The 22,816-nt window shown below is 42.4% G+C and overlaps 1 protein-coding gene across 1 annotated transcript in view; it reads right to left on the bottom strand.

Moving 5' to 3' along the window:
• ABCB4 (ATP binding cassette subfamily B member 4) overlaps window positions 1–22,594 on the bottom strand; it is a 96,021-nt gene extending 73,427 nt beyond the window's left edge. Inside the window, exons 1-8 of the mRNA XM_075558461.1 lie at window positions 22,531–22,594; window positions 22,295–22,383; window positions 18,554–18,608; window positions 13,858–14,008; window positions 6,313–6,370; window positions 5,177–5,368; window positions 2,450–2,621; window positions 1,196–1,320 (exon numbers count right to left, since the gene is read on the bottom strand). Coding sequence (XP_075414576.1) covers window positions 1,196–1,320; window positions 2,450–2,621; window positions 5,177–5,368; window positions 6,313–6,370; window positions 13,858–14,008; window positions 18,554–18,608; window positions 22,295–22,377 — 836 coding nt within the window. The 5' untranslated portion in view covers window positions 22,378–22,383; window positions 22,531–22,594. The remainder of the gene's footprint in view (window positions 1–1,195; window positions 1,321–2,449; window positions 2,622–5,176; window positions 5,369–6,312; window positions 6,371–13,857; window positions 14,009–18,553; window positions 18,609–22,294; window positions 22,384–22,530) is intronic.
• Between the last annotated feature and the right edge of the window lie 222 nt (window positions 22,595–22,816).

The raw sequence follows: 22,816 nt of genomic DNA, 5'->3' as shown, positions 1-22,816 counted from the left end.
GCTTCCGCCTGTGTGGCTGCGCCCACGGCCCTCACAGGAAGCTGCACCTGCCCCACGGTGACCCAAGGCTCCAGTGACAGCGGTGGGCATGCTGTAATTACCTTCACTTAGGCGGCTGGCTCACCGCGGCTAATGGAGCAGCACTGATTACACTGACATCCTGAGGTCCACCTGAGGGTTAGTGTGGTCTCTACGGACTATTGTGTGCAGGAAGCAGCGGTGAGAGAGAGAAAAGGAAGAGGTTAGAGCACGGTGAACATGCTGTTTTTGAAGAGGTCTGAGGGAACAGAAAAAAGAAAAATAGAAAACAAGATGGAAGGGACTAGGGAAACTGTTTTTACTGCTGCAGAATGTCTAGAGAAAACTTTGTTTCAAAGAGTTGTGGGAATCAGGGGTCTCAAGGAACTGCGAAAGAACACACTCTACATGGAGTCAAACTTCAAGTTCATTAGGGGATGCTATTCTTTAAAGAAAGCAGTTGGGGACATTTAAGTAGAGTGGCCTTAAACACGGGAATTTGTTCTGGCATTTAGGGTTCTGAATATCAAGGTTCTTTCAAGCAAGCACATTTGATCTGGAATCCACGATTAAGGGGTGAACTTGAATGAGAAAAATTTGCATACACACTTATTTTCACTACCCCTATCTAAAGTTGTGCACCCCTTTAATTATCATTCACTACTTCAAATGCAGTATTAGTAACAACTGTGATGTTGCTGGTAATTGAAATCTAAGATTTTTTAAAAATCAAAATTTTTATAGCTATCTTGAGGTGCCTTTTACCTACACCCCTAGTTTGAAATTAATATTGTTATTAGACTGAGAGCTAGATATTATTCTTGAGTAGGTTAATAGCAGAGGTGTGTGTCTGTTGTATCACCTATCTCTTCTAGCTACCATTTTAAAATAGTTTGATAGCCATACGTCAATATAATTGGTTTTCTTTTTAATATTATGTATTTGGTTTGATGCATTTAAAAGCATTTTTCTAAGAAGTGAGTCCATAGGCTTCATGAGACTGTCAAAGGAGTCCATGGAACAAGAAAAGTTAAGAACTTTTAGTTTAGGACCAGATTTCCTTCCATTAAAACCCAGCCATCAGCAAAGGGTGTTAATGCTTTACAGGGTAGAAATAAAGACCAACAAAAATGTAAAAGTAAGTTCTTTGAATTAGTGAGAGAAGAGTCATCCTGACCTTTCTAGTTCCTTTTTCTGTCCCCCAAAAGCTATCACAGTCCTGACGGCGCCCAGAGCCTCTTCAGCCACAGCTCCGGCTTTTGCATAGGCAGCCAGCTCTTTGTCAGTGAAGGCAGAGAGGATCTGGAAAGAAGAACCAGGCATGACTGTTATGCGTGGAAAAACGGCAAACTTTCCTCTTAGATCTATGCTTTCTCCCCAAACTGTATCCTTATCCAAATATTGATGTCCTGGGGCCAATGGCACTCAGGAGACCCGATTCCATGGCCACTCAGAGTCAGACAGAGGTCAGGCCCCATCCGTTTGGTGATACACTTCTCAAAGAGCAGCCGGGAACAAAAGAACCAAACATATGACTCCAAGTTACATTTCTGAGAAGAGTCAGGTTCCACATCTACTATTTTTTTCCTCTGTTGCTTGTTGCTTTCCGTACTGCTTTGAAAGGCGATTTATTCACCATTCTTTCTTTACTGTGTGATGATTTTTAACTACTATGAACACAATACTTCCAGATCTACTCATGAGTAATGAGAAGGCTGAAGGACGTGTCACAACAGATAGTAATGGAAAAATCAAAACAAAGGAGATACAAATATTTCCCTCAGTAAATGATCAACCCCACAATGAACCAAAACATGCTGGTGAAATCTCTCAACTCTGCAGCATGGGCTAACGTAAAGCAGATTCGGTGTATTTTACTGCAGAACAAAACTGACAGAGTGCCATCTATCTGTCAAAGTAACTGTGAAGAATCAATATAAAAATAGTCTTTAAAAAATTAATATTTTGAGAACGATAATGGCAACAAATGTACACACGTGCTTGACATAATGGATGGATGGATGGATTGTGATAAGAGTTGCATGAGCCCCCAATAAAATGATATTAAAAAATTAATATTGACTCATGGAATAGTGTGGACAAATGATGTATTTAAGAAGCACATTTCCTTGAAGAAGGACATAACCACATAGGCAACTTAAACAATTTCACCAGAAATTTTACTCACAGAAATAAAAGCAGTGCAAAAATATAAAAACAAAAAACCCTGTAATTGAGATGAGAACTGTGATATTTTGAATCATATTAGAAATCAATTTATTAAGGCATCATCATGTTAACAACCTGCTTTCAAGTGATGAACCCAGAGACCTAGAGGAGTACAAATAGCAGAATATTGCATATTAAAAAGAAGTCTATAGGCACAAACGGCCCAGGTTAAGACACATGAAAAGGTCTAGGCTTCACATACCTTTGCCCAAACTGCTGCAGAGAGTCCCAGGATAGGGCTGATGGCCATTATCACAAGGGTGAGCTTCCATCCTCTGATGAACCCCACTATGAATCCTGCAAAAAACGTGGCTACTGCTTGAAAGAACATTCCAACCTTGTCACCAATTCCTTCACTGATTTTGGAGATGTCACTAAAAAAGATCACACCTAGGTGGTTACAGGCAGGAGGTGTTCAGTTAGGCAGGTGAAGTAGACATCTAACAAACAGACACCTAACAAACAGATAGGCAACACTTGTTGGCACTCATGTAAGCCTCTCTCAGTTTAGCCTTTTGAAGGATATTTCCTCGTCTAAATACTGCACAAAGGAAGAAATTCAGGATTAATCCATGTTTCTAAGAAATGAATATCATTGACGTGGATCCTACTAAGTTAGCTAACCCTATTAGGAAAGCACTAACGTTTTCTGTATACAAGTGCATTTGTTTAAAGGCAAGAGGTGAGATAGGTATGGCACCAGTAAGAGGAAAGCACATCTTGCTTCTACCCTTGCCTCTGTTCTCAACACAGTCCTGTCTCGATACAAAAGCCTAGAGAATCTTTGAAAACAGAGGTTTGAACAAATTTTTCCCAGGCTCAGGAACTTCTAATAGCTGCTCAACAGCACCTAACTCCCAAGAGCTTCTCATTTCATTCAGAGTTAAAGCTGAAGCTCCTTGTTGGCTGTTAGGTGGCCTTGAGTTAGTTCAGACTCACACTGATCATATGTACATCAGAAAGAGACACTGCCTGGTTCGCCAATGTCCTCTCGAGTTCTAATAGTTGAGTGCATTGTTGCAGCCACGGTCTCAATCCATCTTGTCTATTTTCCTCTTCTTTTTTTTTTTTTGCCACTCCTATTTTACCAAGCATGATGTCCTTTTCCAGGGACTGGTGTGTCTGGATACCATGCCCAAGGTACTTGAGAGGAAGTCTGACCGTACCCACTTCTAAGGAGCATTTTAGCTGGATTTCTTCCAAGATAAATTTGCTTGTTCTTCTGAGGTGCTTTCAAAATTCTTTGGCAACACCATAATTCAAATGCATCAATTATTCTTCAGTCAACTTATTCATTGTCTAACTTTCAGGTGCATATGAGATCATTATAAGCACCATGGCTTTGGACAGATGTACCAGGTGACACTCTGACTCTTCAACACTTGAAAGAGGTCTTGAGCAGCAGATTCGCCCAGTGTTTGATTTCTTGGCTGCTACTTCTGTGACCACTGATCGTGGACCCAAGTAAAATGAAATCCTTAATAACTTCAGTCTTTTACTATGATGTTCTCTATGGTCCAGTTGGGAAGACTACCAGCTGAAAGCCGATGGTTTAAACCTTCCACTTGCTCCGTGGGAGAGAAAGGAGGCCATCTGGTCCTGTAAACATTTACAGCCCGGGAACCATGCACAGGGTCACTATGAGTAGGACTCAACTCGATAGCAAGGTGTTTGACTTATCAATGCCTCTAAAGCCCAATGCAATCTGGCCTTCTCTGCTGTTTTTACTTTGTCTTCTCACTATGGTCTTACTCCCTACACCAGCGGTTCTCAACTGTGGGTTGCGACCCCTTTGGGGGGGGGGGGTTGAACAGCACTTTTACAGAGGTCACCCGATTCATAGCAGTAGCAAAATTACAGTTATGAACTAGCAACGAAAATAATTTTATGGTTGGGTGTCACCACACCATGAGGAACTTTAGTAAAGGGGTTGCAGCACTAGGAAGGCTGAGAACCACTGTCCTAGACACACCCAGCCCGCCTTTGGGGCCTTTGCACAGGCTGATGGCCTGCCCACCATGTTTTGCCCATAGGTTGCTTTTACTGCCTTCAAAATATTCTTCAATGTATTCAATTGTCGTCTTCACAACAATCTCCTAACTTTAATCTGCAACCCTCTGATCATTCACAATATCTCCTACCTGTCCCACTTGCTATTTTGCCCATGAATTTATTGTTTAGCCTGTACTATAACAGGGGTCCTCAAACTACGGCCTGCGGGCCACATGTGGCCCACTGAGGACATTTATCCAGCCCTCCAGGTGTTTCTCCCTCTTTTGTTTTTACTAGAAACTAAGATATGTCAGTGTGCATAGGACTTTGCTCATAGCTTTTTTTAGAACTATAGTCCTGCCCTCTAACGGGTCAGAGGGGCAGTGAACTGGCCCCTGTTTACAAAGGTTGAGGACGCCTGTTCTATAAAGTCCATATTTGTTCCACTTACTGTTTGTCATCTATCGCCCTCTGCTGGAATGCAAACACTAAACATGTAGAGATCCTTAACTTATCCCCTCACATATCACAAACAAGGAGAGCAGTCTGTGGCACAGAGTAGGCCCTATAGGCCCTATCGAATAAGCAAAGATTCAAGGATTACTAAGGCAAGTCCCTTTGCAAATCCATGCCATCATTTTCCCATCCATGCAGACATGTTTATTGGGCATCGAGCACATGTCAGGGTCGGGATAAGAGCCTTGGAGAGAAACATGCATGAGTCCTCAAATCTACTACATAACTGGGAAGAGAAACGAAGAAATATGGAAAATACCCTAGGCCTTAAATGCTTCTAGCAATGGCCATTAGATGATCTAGTCCATACACATGTCAAATGCTTACACGATCTTTTCTTTAAAAAAAAATCTTCCCTTGATAAATTTTCATAGAGTGGTTGATTTTTTTTCATGGAAGTGTGAATTAGCAAAACACTTACTCTGTCAGCCGTGTGTTGAGCTCTGTGGTGTCTTTGATATCAAACCAGCCTATTTCCTGTTGTAGAATAGCATGAAAAAATTTGTGCCTGATTTTCTTAATTTGTCGGCCAGCTGCCAAGGTCCAAAATGAAACTTGAATGTAGGCAGCCACGAGAACTCCAGCACCTAAGCCTGAGTAGTAATATGCATATCTGGGGGGGGAAATGGAAAGACTCTATCAATTATTATCCTTTATTCATTTCTCTCAGGAGGACTGGTCAGTCTTCTGAACTGATCACACAGACTACGTAGAATATTATGTCAAATAAACATTTCAATAATATTGTTTTCTTAAGTTATAAGAAAATGAATTCCATGATGCCAGATCTATGTGAACTAGCAGCCAATGTAAGCAGATCAATTTTTGTGGTAACTGAAAAGGTTATTAGTAATTCATTTTTTTACAATCAATATATAATTTAAACCACTATTAATAATTTGCTACACTAGCACATCTTATACTACTGAAAAAATGCATTACTCTTTACATACTGCACATGTGGAAGTAAACAAATCCAGTATGAAATATAATTAATTGCTATAACTCTTTCCACATTGCTTACACAAATAACAACAACAACAATACACCTCTTCCTAATTGACAGAATTTGAAAAAAAATAAATTATTACACTAAAATAATAGGAATTCAAACGAGTTTGGGGTTAAGGCTTATCCAAATTAGCAGTAAATTAGAATCCTTAAAAATAATAAACACAAATAAAAACAAGCAAACAAAAAAATAATAAACACACTTTTCGATACTTTCAAATAAATTTTCACATAATTTTACAAACTGCAGATGAAGACTTTCAGGCCTCCTTTCACATAAAGATAGCATGTATACTCATCTCAATTCACCATCACTAATTGGTATGTAAACATTATGTAACAGGCTTTTGAGGTCTACATAAAGAAGGCTGAAGAAAAGGCGGAAATGTCTTTTTTAAATGCCTTAAACTGTAGGATCAATTGACAAAATTGAAGTCTACATGCAGATTAGAAGAACAGTATTGTATCAATACTCAATTTTTTCGTGTTGATTACAATATCATAAAGATAGATAGATAGACAGACAGATAGATTTTAGCCAATTACCTAGTCATTTCTTCTTCCAGAATTATGCCTGGATTTAACAGCGACAATGAGAAATTCACTAGATAGACACAAAATAAAACAAGCATAAAATTTTAAAGCTGAACAATTAATAGGCATCACAAGATCTTACAAATCTGTTAAGAAATTAAACATATGAAAGCTAGAAGTGACATAAAGCTTAAGAAAACCTCCTCTTCTCTTTCTTTTCTTTTTTTTTGACATTTTATTAGGGATTCAAACAACTCTTATCACAATCCATACGTATACATACATCAATTGTGTAAAGCACATCTGTACATTCTTTGCCCTCATCATTTTCAAAACATTTGCTCTCCACTCAAGCCCTTTTATCAGGTCCTCTTTTTTTCCTCCTCCCTCCCCGCTCCCCCCTCCCTCATGAGCCCTTGACAATTTATAAATTATTATTTTGTCATATCTTGCCCGGTCTGACATCTCCCTTCACCCTCTTTTCTGTTATCTGTCCCCCAGGAAGGAAGTCACATGTAGATCCTTGTAATTGTTTCCCTTTCCAACACACTCACCCTCTATCCTCCCAGTATCGCCCCTCACACCCCTGGTCCTGAAGGTATCATCCACCCTGGATTCCCTGTGCCTCCCGCTCCTATCTGCACCAGTGTACATCCTCTGCTCTATCCAGACTTGCAAGGTAGAATTCAGATCATGATAGTTGCGGGGGGTGGGGGTGGCGGAAGGAAGCATTTAGGAACTGGAGGAATGCTGTATTCTTCATTGGTGCTACTTCGCACACTGACTGACTCATCTCCTCCCCTAGACCCCTCTGCCAGGGGATCTCCAGTGGCCCACAAATGGACTTTGGGTCTCTACTCTGCACTTCCTCCTTCATTCACTATGGTAAGATTTTTTTTTCTGATGATGCCTTATACCTGATCCCTTCGACACCTTGTGATCGCACAGGCTGGTATGCTTCTTCCATGTGGGCTTTGTTGCTTCTGAGCTAGATTGCTGCTTGTTCACCTTCAAGCCTTTAAGACCCCAGACACTATCTCGTTTGATAGCCAGGCACCATAAGCTTTCTTCGCCACATTTGCTTATGCACCCCTTTATCCTCAGCGATCGTATCATGGAGGTGTGCAGCCAATGATATGATTTTTTTGTTCTTTGATGCCTGATAACTGATTCCTTCGGAACCATGTGATCACACAGGCTGGTGTGCTTCTTCCATGTGGGCTTTGTTGCTTCTGAGCTAGATGGCTGCTTGTTCATCTTGAAGCCTTTAAGATCCCAGATGCTATATCTTTTGATAGCCGGGCACCATCAGCTTTCTTCATCACATATGCTTGTTCACCCTCTTTGTCTTCAGCGGTTGTGTCAGGAGGGTGAGCATCATAGAATGCCAATTTAATAGAAGAAAGTATTCATGCATTGAGGGAGTGCTTGAGTAGAGGCCTAAGGTCTTTCTGCCACCTTAATACTAAACCTATAGATATAGGCACATAGATCTATTTCCCCATCCTCATATATATTTGTATATGTACATGTCTTTGTCTAGACCTCTATAAATGCCCTTTGCCTCCTAGCTCTTTCCTCTATTCCCCTTGACTTTCCTCCTGTCCCAGTTCTCTTCTCTTTCATAAGTATTTGTACCCTCTCGGTTGCAGAAGGAGGAGCAAAGAGTCAAAAAGCTTATAAAAGGCAGCAGGAGAAAGAAAATAGAGCACACTGCGTAAGTGTCATCTCAGCCAGCAGGCAGTTCTGACTCACAGCAACCTTCAGGGCAGCATAAACCCACCCTCCGGGTTTCCTAGGCTATCAGTCTCACCAGAACAGAAGGGCTCCTCTCACTCCCAAAGAGCGGCTAATGAGTTCTGAGTGCTGGCCTGTGGCTACCAGCCCAACACAAAACATCCTTCGCAACCAGTGCTTCACCATGTTCTGGTATGTTAAAAACTCAAAACTAAACTCACTGTCGCCAAGCCAATTTCAACTCATGGAGACTCTATAGGACAGAGTAGAAATGCCCCTGTGGGTTTCTGAGACTGCCAAACATGCAGAAGTAGAAAACTTCATCTGTCTCCTTGGTATTTTAGAAGGAGTGGTAATGGGAAGGAAAAATATTGTCTATTAATTTGAGCTAATTTAATTAAAATGTCAATGTGCATTTGCTGTGTCTTATGTTGATTTTAAACTGATAATATTTATCAGTTTAAACTTATATACATTAAAATATTTGCCAATTCAAAATTTTTAAATGTACAATTTTTTATATCAACTACATTAATCATATGCAACCATTGCCCATAATCACGGTCAAATTTCCCACCGCCATAAACTTTGCTGCTTCCAAAACAATGGGTTTTAATAATCATCAACATTATCAAGCATTTTTTATATGCCGGGCACTATTCTGAGTACTTTCTTCATATTAACTCATTTAAGGTTCACAACAACTCTCTGAGGTTGGACTATTACATACATTTCCATTTTATAGAGGAGGAAATGGGCGCAGATGGGCAAGATAATTTACCAAAGTCCATCATCAGTCAAGTAGTATACTGTTGGCCAAAATAGTTTGGCCTGTGTCTTCTGCCCACTATACTCTACCATCCAATTTATATAGTAATGGTTTGTTTTCATGTTTTTGAAAGCATAAACTGAGACAAATCAGGATAAAATAGTAGGCAGCTACTGCACTCAGAGAGCAATATGATAAAATTTTATCACAGCATTGTTGAGAAAGCGTACAGGACAGACATTTCCTATTTACCATGATTCCAGAAGAGAAATCGAGTTATCTTTGTGCCTTTGCCAGGTGTAAATAACCCAAGGGACTCAAGGATACTGTGTACTTTCTCAAAGAAAAATAAGATTGAAACTTATTTAAAACTTCAACTACAGTCAGGATCAACTACCTGGCATACTGCCTCGGTTACATCTTCTACTGATGTTCTATCAGATCCTTGTGAAATCATCTGTGTTTTACTTTTTGTTCTTATCTGTTTAGTCCCGTGTGCTCATTCCCCACCCGAGGTCCTAAATATGGCACCTTCAATATGTCGAATTGGGACTCTGTTTGGAACTAGAGGCTCAAAAGCTGTCTTCCAGTGGTGGCATCTGTAAACGTCATTGCTCTACACTTAGGAGAATCTAGATGTACATGCACGGGGTCTCCTCTCCACCCTGCTCTCAAGTCACTCCCCCAGTTCCTGAATACAGAAGTTAGATGAAACATTAAATGCCTACCCAGACTTCCTAACTCTCTCAATAAGAATATCATAACCCAGATGAAACCTGTCGCCTAGAAAATAAGAATCGATGGACATTCTGAATTTAACCTACTGCTTTCCGTGTCCCAACTCAAGAATGGAAATGGAGTTTAAGGTCAGCATCTCGGAGCGCCAGAGCATCTCAGGAAACCAAGTGCTTTTGCTGCCTGGGACCAATTTCAATCTGTGCAGTCCCAAAGAGACAGGGAATCCTAGAGCTGGAAAGAGCGCCGACTTCTTCTTCAAAGATACTGTCTACTACTCTTTAATCTCATAAATAGCTTCCAAGCAAACATCTAACCCTGGCTGGCTGTTAGTATCACAAGGGGAACCAAAATAAACCAAGAGACCCAAGATCTAGCTGCTCCGGACCAATTAGATAAAAATCTCTGAACTGGAGCTAGACTGGTTTCATTTCTACCATCTCACAGCGACCTTCTCTATGTTCACTGGTCACTACTGCATTCTAGCACTTTATACAAATCATTCCACTTAACGCAATCAGGAAAATATAATTCCTTTTCAAAGAACAGCGAGGCTTGCAGGGGTTAAGTAACTTGCCCAGGGTGAGTGTAGGATCAGGAGGTGTATAAACAGGGAAACATATTCTTGATTGTCAATTTTGAGCCTCAGAGTAAATCAATGCTTCTTGATTCTGCTTTGGCTTCTTCTATCATGCTATCCAGCATGAAACAAAGCGCTGGTGTTTGTCCGGTCTGCCTAGACAGCACGGGCTGTTGACTAAGATAGCCTAGGGCTCTAAAGAGCCATTGCCTTCAACCACGAAGCAATACAAGGGCATCCAAGGTCCAGGGAGTTTGCCACAGAATTTTCTAGATTTTTATTTTTTAGATTTTTATAATCACACAGATTGAGCATAAATGATATCCTAAAACTTCAGAAAAAGAGCTGATTTCTGTTAACGCTGTTTTTAAATCGAGATGCAGGATGTTTTGTGCATAGTTTCTGTCCAGCTGAGTCACCGTGGGGGAACAATCTTGTCACCATCCAGCTTTAGTTTGTTGACAAGGACAGGTTCTGTGTACAGTGACACGCCATTGACAGACATCTTGTAATTTAAATATTCCCTTCTTTCAAAATTCTCTTCTCATTCAGTTCCCATTAAATCTAAAACCAAACCCGCAGTTCTAAAGAATGAACTCTAAAACACATCGTCTCTATGAAATGCACCAGTGAGCTGAGCTAAGTGCTCTATCTGCTCCCAGCACCCATGATGGTTTATGTTGTTGTTTGTTTTTGTCTTTCAACACTCTAAATGATTCCGTGGGTTCTCAGGATTTAGAGGGACTATTCCAGACTCATAACAACCTGACAGGACAGAACTCAATTGCCCCACAGGATTTTTTTAGACTGTGCAAATCACCAATTTATTCCAAGGAGCATCTGGTGGGTTCCGAGTGCCCACTTTTATAGCAGCTGAATGCTTAGCCATGGTGTCACCAGTCCAGGGCGCACAACAACAATGGCGTTCTGAAAATATCTAATTTGCTCTAAACATATAAGGGAATATTATTGTTATAAGCTACCACAGAGTAGAAACTGAAATTCATAACATTTAAGGAACGTCACATTGTAGTCTTCCAAACCAGCCAATAGATCAAATGCGGCTTTCAGGACTAGAATTCTTTAATAAGAGTGTTTATAACTTGGGGATTTCTGAAACAAACTCAAATGGTCATTTTGCTGAGCCTCTCACTCCAGGAATTGTAGGTCTGTGAGTGACCTGCTTGTACCTTTCCCTGAGGGACCTTGAATTTGGCCTTGGACACGGCACATGGCACCTGTCTGCCATATCCAGCTTCAAAGCCATTTGGTTGCATAATTAAAAATAAGTTAAAAACAAGTACACTCTTCCAAAGAAGAAGGTTGTGGAATTATTCTGGTACTAGTAATAACAAAAACAGTAACAGTACTGATGAAATTGGGCCAAAGTAAAATCGAATGTGTTAAGTGAATGTTGGCAATCTGACTGATTGTAGCCCTAAATTAATCCACGTTCCACTGATATACATACTAATATGGGCACGACCCTACTTTAGATAGTCTCACATTTTAACATGGATTTGATCTGCATTTCTTTTGAGACATCAAGGATGTTACGTAGAAGATCATCTCACATGTCCTTCTCCTCCCGTCCCCCCCAAAAGAAACTACACGTCTTCATCCAATTTTACATTGAAAACTTTTGCGTTAAAGCTTTGGTTGCTAGCCAAATATAAGCAACTTATTTGAAACATTTTACAACTCACATGAACATTTTTTAAAGGCAAAAATAAATAAAACTTGTTTTCTGGACCAAGCAAATTTTTCCATTGGCAAGGTAATGTAAATACTGTAGTTATAATTATGGGTTCAATGGTAGAATGACCTGGGTTGGAATTCCTCCCTAAAATTAACTAGCTGTGTGACTTTGAATAAGTCGATTATTCCTCAGTTTCTTCATATACTAAAATAGTGTATACAAAATGCTTAGCATAGGACCAGCACATGGTAAACATGAAAACTAATCTTATTATTGCTATTATTTTTATTATAAAGAGAATCTTTTCAGAGACAATAGTACCTTATAAACAATAAAAACACACTGTTTTCATAGGCACTTGTTTTATCCAAAGAATATTTACACTGGATTTCTACAATACATTAGTATTTATTAATATTTAGGCAGATTCCATTGTACAAACCAGGCAGGCACATTCTCCTAATTACATTTAAGCCCTAAGATGCTGACTAATAGGAGGTTCTCCATTAGTAAACACTGAAATAGTTACTAAGCATTCTGAATGAATGCAAACAAAGTGGTAGTGTACACTTGTTTTCAGGTGTCTTAGTCATGAATGTCATCTTTCCTTTGCCGTTTTATGCCCCTTTCTTATACTAATCGTTGCACCAATAACATTTCACTCCATTTTATCCAGCCCAATCCTGTAGGAGAAGCTGACCATTCAGGCTTGGAAGAAAATGGACAGAACTTACTTTTTCAGCTGAAATTGGCCAATGTGAAGATAATTCTCTCTACTAAAGCATCGGAGGAGCCCTGGTGGTGTACTGGTTATGTATGGGGCTGCTTACCATAAGGTCAGCAGTTTGAAACCACAAAATGAGGCTTTCTATTCCCATAAAGAGTTATCATCTTGGAAATCCACAGAGGCAGTTCCACCCTGTCCCATAGTCATGGTGAGTTGGCAGGACTCATGGCAGCGAGTGAGACTGAAACATCAATCAATACGATCGCCAGAGTCCATCTGATAGGTGGAACTAACTTATGAGATTCTTTGAGTCGTAAGTAGTTTAATTGAAGTTTAAATGACACTATGTTTGAGTTTTCTGAGAATTCTGCAACACCCCTAATGGCTTATTGGTTACAGGTTAGGCTGCTAGCCATTAAGTCAGCAGTTTGAAACCAACAGCCGCTCTCTGGGAGAAAGACAAGGCTTCTACTCTCATAAAGAGTCATAGTCCCAGAAAACCACCAGGGCAGTTCTACCCTGTCCTATAGGGCTGCCACGAGTCGGAACTGATTTGACAGCAGTGAGTATTTGAGTTTTTTGATATCTCTTCCGTCACCCATCCAACTCACTGCCAGCAAGTATTCTGAGTCATAGCTACCCTACAGGACAAGGTAGAACTGCCCTGGGGGCTTCTGAGACTAACTCCTTCTGCAGAGCCATCTTTTTCCCACAGAGACACGAATAGTTTCAAACTGCTGATCCTGTGGTTCACATAGCCACTACGCCACCAGGGATCCTCTGCTCCTTGGTCCAATTGAGTTTGAAAGAATTCTCTCTTGGATCTGGCACATCCATTCAATTTTTATCAAACTGTTATATCAGGTTCTAGTTAACCTGCTTGATCCAAAGAGGAGACGTAATAAAAGAGAAAGAACAGGGGAACCTAGAAAGATCTGCAAGCTGAACACAGCTAAGAAGTTCCACCATGCTCACTGAGTGGTCCTGAAATCCATCAGAAATCATTAACAGGAAAGGCACTATGTAGCTATAGCACAGTGAGGTTCCAAGAAGAGTGAGTTCTCTATTTAGATGCAACACTTTTAATAATTTTCCTTAAGGATAAAGAAAAAAAATTAAACAGTAGAAATTTCTTAAAATTGAAATGAGTTATCTTTGAGGAGTTTTCTAAGGTCTGTTCACCTTCTATATGCCATCTGTAGCCATCTACATACCTACATCATCAAACAACTATGTAATAGATGCCGAAATAAATTTCCGATATTTCACCCAGTTAAAACTATATTATAATTTGTTTTTTTAAGGCTTACCTGGGAAGGAGAAGTTTCCTGCAGTGTGAACAAAGCTATCAGTCATTTGTCCAAATACTATCATCATGAGTGGAAGACCTGATCCATGAGCTATGGCCATGAGGGTGCCCAGGGACATGAATAATTTATCCTGCCAATCAGAGTATCGAAACTAAAAAAAAAACAAGGAAATAAAATAATACTTAGCTTGTGGAAAGCATTTCTCTTTTTCTATGATCACATGCTCTTTAAAAAATTATTGAAAGTCAGCACACTTTTTTATTTTTTGTGTTTTTAATATTTTTTTAATTGGGCTGAACGCAATCTATCTATCTCACTTAATCTCAACAGTGGAATGAGACCCAGAAGTTTAATAGCTCAGCATTTATCTTCCCCCCCAAAAATGTTTTATTGGCATATAATTCACATATCGAACAATTCAATAATTCAATTCCATCAAGAAGAGTTGTACAATAATCACCATAATCAGTTTTAGAACCTTTTAATCTTTCTTGTACTCATTATGATTAGCTCCTTGACCAGCCTCCCCTGCCATACCCTTAAAAGACCATTTTTCAGTTACTGTGTCTATAGATTTCTCTACACTTGATTGCAAATTCAGAAAACATTTTAAAAAACACTAAAAAGAATAAAGTAAAAGATTTAACAAGCTAAATTGAAAGTAAGCAGAAAATATTAAAAATTAGAATAAATTTAAATGAATTAAAAGGGATATCGAATGATAGGGTGCTCACTTTAGCCAAACTTCATTTTAAAACATAAAATTTTTATTGACGTATCTTACTCATTCCAATCTATCCCTTCCCTTCCCATACAGTTCTGTTGTTCTGTCCCATTGGGTGGGGCTGTACCATCATCAGTGCTGTCAACTCCCCTCCCCCACGCCCTCACTTCCCACGCCCTCAGGGAACCGTGAGTGGTCATCTCCCTTGACTACCTGTAAGAGCCATCTGAAGTGTACAAATGCAGCACGCTGTTGAATGAGAGTTACAGGTGAATGTATTTGGATAGAAGACTCCCAATCCAAACAATTGACAGGTTAATTTCATGACTCTATTTTGCATTCTGTGAAGAAAACAGCTTAATTCTGTTTGATCGGTGGATTGTTTAGGTGAATTTTACAATACGACCCTAGAGATAAAGAACTGTCATTGACAACCCCGTGGAGCACAAGTCTGCCGTTACACAGACAGGGTGACTATGAATCAGAGGTGAGCAGACAAACAAAACTGAAACAAATTCCCTGCCCCTGAGTCTCGTCCAACTTATAGGACAGAGTATACCACCAGGACTCCAGTTGGTGATCTATGCACTTTAAGAAAGTCTTAGGAAAATGATGCTCATGCCGAATCTTGTATGATGAACAGGGGTCAATAGGGTACTCAGGTTAGAAAGGAGGTTAGGAGTGAGAACAGCAAGGATTCCAGAAACTCTGTGGACTGTTGGAGTAACTCCATGCAGTTGGTATTCTGGAGTGCACACCTCAAGGCGTGGAAGATGATCTTAGGAAGAGGTATAGAGGGGCTAGTGAGCCACACTGTGGTTCTTGGATTTGATCCTACCAGCAGAAGGGGGGAGGTGATACTGTCCATCAGAGGGAGTACTTTAAACACTTTCTCACCTGCTATTTTTTTTATTCCTTTTTAATGCCTCATGTTTTCTATTTCTGATTGACCTATTCGTCTATATCTGAATGCCAGACTACTTCTTACATCTCTTATTTTTCAATTTCTTTAGTTTCCCCCTCTTTCTTGTGCCGTGCTCCTCTTTTTAAACTTTGCTCTACTCCCACTTCCTTCTCCCCACCCCCTTTTGGGAACAGAGAACAGTCATCAGGAGAGTGGGTGATGAGTCAGGCTTTGGCAGAGTGGTGTCCCAGAAGGCTGACTTTGAGTCAGACTGGGTCAATACCCCAGGACACCACACAGGTTGGAAGCATGTGGGACAGTGGGGCGGGGGATGATGTGCAAACTGTTCTCAAAGCGTTCCAGAAGTTCAGTCTGAGGATAGGAACTTCCATGATCAAATGCACAGGGCTAGCAAGGGTACGCAAGGAGACGAAGTTCAGAAGCTAGATAGAGCTTGGAACACTATAAAATAGTGGGTAAATCAAGAAGAGTTCCTAAAACTGTTACAAGGTCTATTGTCCCCATGGTTTATCTTTACTGGCTCCTGAGAAAAGTAGAAGGTTCCCTGGTGGCTCGGGGTTCAAGGCACTGCCTGTTAATGAGAAGGTCAGCTATTCAAAGTCACCAGCCACAGCATAGGTGACAGATGTGGCAGCCTGCTTCCATAAAAGAGTCACAACCTCGGAAGCCCTATGGGACAGCTGCACTCTGCCAAATAGGGTAATTATGAATAGAAATTGGCTGGATGGCCATGAGTTTGGGGCTGTCCGTCACAGATAAAGGCTCAGAGTCAGGTGGACATGCAATATTATCTGTAGTAAGCATGGAATTAAGTAGAGAAACATTTTTAAAACTTTTCACATTAATTGGAAAAATTATAGTCCATAAGCTTACATTCCAGGGAGAAAGACAGGGTTTTCTACTCCCGTTAACAGTTACAGTCTGAAAGGTAGTTCTACCCTGTCCTATAGGGTAGCAATGAGTCGGCATCTATTTGCCGGCAGTGAGTTTGGATTTGCAAGCTTGCATTTAAGAGTAGTTAAGCACTCAGGTTCTAAAAGGTCAGCAGTTCAAATCCACCAGGCGCTCCTCAGGGAAAAGATGAGACCATCTAGGATTCCTTAAAGATTTACAGCTTTGGAAATCCTATGAGGTAATTCTACTCTGTCCTGTAGTGTCACTTTAAGTCATCATCAATTTGTTCTAAGTAGGCTGAGGTTTTTGTTTTGCTTCATTTTGGTAAGCGTACATTTAAAATTAGGCGAATTCCACAGAAAAATCTTAAATAAACCTTTTCTTTTGGGGGGGGGGGAAATGCCAATTCAAAGTCTAAATAATACTTTTTATTTGTTTATTTTTAAAAATAATGCTTTTTAAAAATTCAAAAGCAATTTTTTGTTTCTACTTATAATTCATTGATTCTTTTATACAAAAACACAAAAACAACTCACTGACATTAAGTCGATGCTAATTCCTAGTGACCCTATAGGACAGGGTGGAACTGCCCCCATGAGTTTCTGATTGCAACTGTTTACAGAACAGGAAGCTCCTCTTTCTCCTGCAGAGCAGCTGGTGGTCTCACACTGTGGACTTTTCAGATCACAGCCCAATGCATAACCACTATATCACCAGAGCTACTTGATTTTTGTGGGAAGTAAGAATCTCAAAACAGTTTTTAATTTAGTGCTTTAGAAAATATGTTGTAAAGCTAAATCTGGTTTTAATGCACAAGTTTTATATATTTTTGTGTGTGGGGGGGAGTATATTTAAAACCTGTGCATATAAAACCAGATTTGATTTTATAATTTATACTATAAAATATTAAATTAAACACATAACCCTCTTACTATGGTTTTTAATCATATAAAGATCATAAGGATAAAAGAGGAGAATAAAAGTGGGGTTTTGGTGGCGTGAGAAGTACACAGTCATGTGTGAGTGTAGGTATTTTTGTGTCTTTCATCCATCTACTTGCTAAGGGTAGCCATTACTTAATCTTCTGTCAACTTGAGTGAAGGGGTGGAGTCTAGCCTGTCAATCAGGTCATAGCTAACGAGGCCTCTGTGTGAGCCTGGCCTTCTCCAGAGGTTTCTGGAAACTCCTGTCTTCCTTCCTGGAGGCAGGACACACACTCTTTCTGAGAGGCATTCCTGTTGACAAACCACATGGAGCTATGCTGATGGAGCCAAAGCCCTGGAGTTGGAGGAGTCACATGGAGACCTGTGCCAGCATTGAGATGCTTCCACTGTCACTGGATCCACAAGACTTTCTGGGATGTTTTCTTACTATACAATTACTCGTTGATATAAACTCTCTCTTACACATATATGAGTGTCTAAGAATGTGCTTCTCTCATCAACCCGGACTAACACATAGTTACAGATTTCAGCTGGCATGTCACCTAATACCTAAGCATTTACTCTCCAATAACGGGAGTCATAATTTGAAACACATCTTGTTTACCAAAACCAGTACAACAATTTCATAGGATGCCTCTGTGACATATATATAATAGATTCAAAGCAGGCAGTTTAGAGTTCTCCCAAAAGTATGCTGATTTGACTTGGACCAGCAGACAAATACTAAAAATGATCTTAAATATAATTTGAGTCCCTAAAAATTATGCTGCATTTAGTCAATGTTCCTGGAGGCTAAATGTGACCATTTATTCCCAAGTGTTCTAGGTTTTCTACAATTAACAATCACTTTTTAAAATATGAAAGATAAAGTTAAATTTTGGTTTTAATTCATTTTGAATCATATGTGGATATGAATTTCTCTGAAAGTGGTTGGTTTTAGTGGTGTTAATCACTCAAGTTTGTTTTTAATTTCCCCGTATGCCATCTAGTTCTGTCCTCTTCCACACCAGCCTGTCCTTGCCTGTTTTGTCATCCATCTTGAGACTATGGGTTGTTGACTATAATTAGCCAAAGACAGTGCAGTGAAGAAAGGAAAATAAATTTCTGTTCACTTACAACTTACAGTAGTACTTGCTCTGTAGCTCTTGGCTCAAAATACCGAACTTGAGTGAAGGTACTATTAGTCACAGTTTATATTTCATAGCTTACCAATGTTAATGGTCCAATCAAATTTACTTTCTTCATCTTTTTCTTGCCTTGGTTGCTGTAAAAATATAATTTCTTTCATTAAAACCTTTTACAAATTTTTTTTCAGCCAGAACAACACAGAAAACTCATGGTCACCGAGTCGATTGGGACCCACAGAAAACCCACAGGGCAGAGTAGAAACTGTCCTTGTGGGTTTCTGAGAACGGAAATCTCTACAGGAGTAGATAGCCTCGTCTTTCTCGCACAGAGGAGCAGGTAGCTTCAAACTGCTGGCCGTGCAGTTAGTCCCCTACATTAACAGTTGGAGATCAATTTAAACAGTTATGAAATTAAACTATGATAGTATTTTCAAATATTAAAAGTTATGTTCACAAATTATTGAAATTCTCCAATTTAACAAGCACGGCAAGGCAGCCGACGTGGTGTGATTCCATGTCGGGCTGCTAACCGCCAGTTCAGCAGTCGCTGTCCACTCTGCGAGACAAAGGTGAGGCTTTCTACTCCCCAAATGGTGACCATCTCTGAAGCTCACAGGGGCAGTTCTACTCCGTGTTAAGAGTCACTATGAGTCGGCATGGGCTCTGGAACAGTGAGTTGGACCAAGGCAACCACCAGGTGCAGAAGTAACTGTCCAAGGTACCACAAAGGCTTATAGAGAAATGCAAATGGCCAACGTGCCTTCTAGAGCTAGAACACAATAGAAAGACTAAAACACACACGCACGCACACAAATAAAACTTTCTGCCATAGAGACAATGCTGGCCCACATCAACCCTATAGGTCAGGGTAGAATTGCCTCTGTGTGTTTCCAAGACTGTATTCTTCATGGAGTAGAAAGCCTTGTCTTTCTCGCGGTATGTTAACAATGCCTACCAGTTCAATTAAATTCTTCTTTTGTTGATAATGATAATAATACCTATAGGTCTAAGATTGGCAGAGACTAGTCTTCTGAAGGACTGCGGGGAATGGTGTCAGAAAATACACTCAAAATGCATCCAGAATGTTACCACTTCTCACCACTTTCTTGGCTATCGCCAGGTCCTTTCTTGCCTGGATTTTTCAAACAGCCTCCTGCCTACTTTCGGCACTTCCACCGGTATCCTCTTCAGACTATCTTCAACACAACAACACGAGAGACCACTTGAAAACACCAGTCACAGCAAGTCATTCCTCAGCTCCTGTTTTTCTCAGAGTAAAAGTCAAAGACTTTGCATTGGCCTCTGTAACCCTGCTACCTCTCCAAAAACATCTCCCACTCTTACTTCTGCCTCCTCTGCTCCAGCCACCCTGGCTGCTCTGCTAGTCTGTGAAACATACCAAGAAACATGTTCCCATCTCAGGAGGTGGCATTGTCAGTTCTCTGTGCCAGGAGCGCCCTCCTCCCAGACACCCACACAGTAATCTCCTCTCCTGGCTTTCCAGTGTTTGTCTTCTTCGTAAACCCCACCCCAACTACTTTATTTAAAATGGTTAACTGCCTCCCACACACGCCTCATTTTCTGAACCTTGATTTGCCTGTTTTCCTTATAGCATCCATCACCTTTTACCATCCTCTATAGGCTGCAGGTTTACTACATGTGTTAATAACATCTTGTCCTTTGTAACTCCACAAGGGCAGTGATTTTGAATTAAGGTGAATTTATCTAGCTTAAACATCAGAAAAGGTCCTATAAGTTTATTCATCAGGCTTGATTCCAAATTATTTATAGTGTTTCTTAAAATTCAAAAGTCAAACACTGACAAGTATCTCACCCTTTCCATAAATGTGCCATGGACAATCACAGCATTATTGATCCAAATTCTAAATTTAGCTCTAAATTTGTCATAGACACGGACATGTGCTTAACCCTCTTTGAATTTATAAGCAAATCATTGGTCTGCTTTTATTGTGAAAATTATCTAACATTGTATTTATTTTCCCAAGCTAAAGGTTTAACATATTCTGAACTTTCTGTCCTCATTTGGACTCCCCTTCTTTTCAATACAGGACTGTGGGCTAGGCTCTTCAGAACTCCTCTGGGTTCTGGACCTTGATTACAACTTTTGCAGGGCAGCTCCTTTGTACACTGATCCTATGATCTGCCAGTCCGATACATAAATAGCCTTCTTCGCGAAAATGCCATCTATTTATAGCTTCCCAGTCGATCCCAGCCTAATTGCAGCTGGTGAAAACCACATTTTAAAAATTAAAAATAACACCATCCATTCTTTTTGCCAGGTCAACAAAATTAAATTTGCCTGTTTAAATACCGCAGTTGTGAGAAGGAGGAGAGCAATGCCACTGAACGAAGAGCTTAACAGACTAAAACAATGCTTGCATGGAGATAGACATATTTTCAGTTAGCTAATCAGACTCCTTGCAGCTTGAGAACAAGCTACACAGCTTGATAAATTTGTCCCTCTGGGTGATCCCTCGATGACACAGGTCAATTAGTTCTGGGTGGCCTGACATGAACTCGGAGACCATAATAGCCTCATAAACTCTTTGAGACTAAAGGCGAACATGATTCACCATTCCCACAGTGAAAGAGGAAGCAGAGACACGCGCGCGCGCGCGCGCGCACACACACACACACACACACACACACACACACACACACCATTGATGGACTGACTCTTCCCCTCAGAAGGCTGGTGGTGCTTAAGAAGCCCCACCCCCATCCCGGCCCCCACACCAGCCGAAAGAAAGAAACGGGAAGAGCTGGCGCTGCGAGAAAGACGCGCAGGCAAAGAAACTGCTGAGTGCCCCTTGCATTTGAACAAAACCGATTTGGGAGCGCAGGTTGGAGAAGAATGAGGCTGCGCAGAAGCCTCCCCTCGCCCCACCATCTCCTCACCCAGAGAGGAGAATCAAAAAGGGTCCAGGAGGGGTACGGGCTGAGGCCAAGAAGCCCTGTCAGATTACCCCTTCAGCAAGGCACACAGGGCCGTATGTGTGCTTATTTACTGATCTGCAGCGCACACTTTCACAGTTTTAGAAACCTGCACCAAAGATGCCGCTTCCAGGTCTGGCTGGCACCAGCCTCTCTCCCAAGCGCACAACAGCGCCCCTCAGAATCAGCTTCTTTGCACATTTAAACACTGGAGGCGCTGAGACCCTGGGCACCGGTCCCTGCAGAGGCTTAAGGAGCAAGAGGGAACCCGTGTTCACCTAGTAGGCTGCCCAGGACCGTGCATTGGAAACGGGGCTTTGATTCCGCAAGGCGGTTGCTATAGGCCTGGGAGCGCCCGCGCCCGCGCCCGCGCCCGCCGCCCGCCAGGCCTGGCAGCGGAATCTTTGGTGTGGAATGGTGAAGTTGCTCGCTGCAGCTTAGGAAGTAAGCGCAAGTCCCCAGTGCTTCCCTGGCTTCACGGGTGCTCGGCCACGGCCGGGGGAAAGAGAAATCACCGGGGTCGCGGGGTCGGGGGTCTGTTACCAGCCCAGACATGGGCCAGGACCGTGGACACTAGTCGGTGCACGTGGAAGCTCCGTGCAAAGCCCGGTCTGGAGTTGCCTGAGGCAAGGCAGGCATCTGGTGCCACAACCCAGAGGGAGGCCAGCACTTTACAGACCCCGGCTTCCCAGCCCGCTCCCAGCGGGGCCTCGCTGGCATTCCCCGCGGCGACGGGAAACTTCTCTCCGCTCCGAACTTCAGACCCTCCGCTCCCGGCAAGCCCGGGCTCTCTCCGCGTCTGCCCGGGCCCAGCGTGGCCCTGGCGAGTCCCGCGTGCCGGGCAAGCCGGGTGGCTGCCGCGACCTACCTGCTGCGGCTGCCCAGTTCCAAGTCGCCCTCCGCTCCCCTGGGGCGCCGGGCCGTCCCGTTCCTGCCCGCCTCCAGAGCCATCGCAGCCTGGGGAGAAAGCACAGCCTCAGCCCCGAGCGCGCCCGCGGCCGCGTGCACGGGGGGCCAGGCCCCGCGCCCCCCGCCCCCGCTCCCGGGCCCGGCCCGGCCCGGCCCGGGCTTCCCCGCCGCGGCCCGGCCGCGGGCCTGGCTCACCTCGGACTCGCGCTTCTGTGGCCGAGCGGCTGCGCGCCCGCCGCTGCGCTCCGGGGCCTGGACTTTGCTCGCCGAGCGGCGCCCCCGCCCCCCGCGCGGGTCCGGCCCCCGCGACGCCGCCGGCCCGGGCCCCCCGCCGCACGAGCCGCCGCCGCCGCCGCTGCCCGCCGGGCTCGCTCCCGGCCAGGCGCGGGCCGGGGGCCCAGCGCGCAGCTCCCGCCGCCCGGGGCGCCCCGCCGCCGCCGCCCACCCGGGCGAGCCGCCAGCCCCGGCCGGGCGAAGCTGG

Source organism: Tenrec ecaudatus, chromosome 9, assembly GCF_050624435.1.
Source record: "Tenrec ecaudatus isolate mTenEca1 chromosome 9, mTenEca1.hap1, whole genome shotgun sequence".
Lineage (NCBI taxonomy): Eukaryota > Metazoa > Chordata > Mammalia > Afrosoricida > Tenrecidae > Tenrec > Tenrec ecaudatus.
Note: the sequence above shows the minus strand (reverse complement) of the source record. Positions and strands in the feature narration are given on the sequence as shown.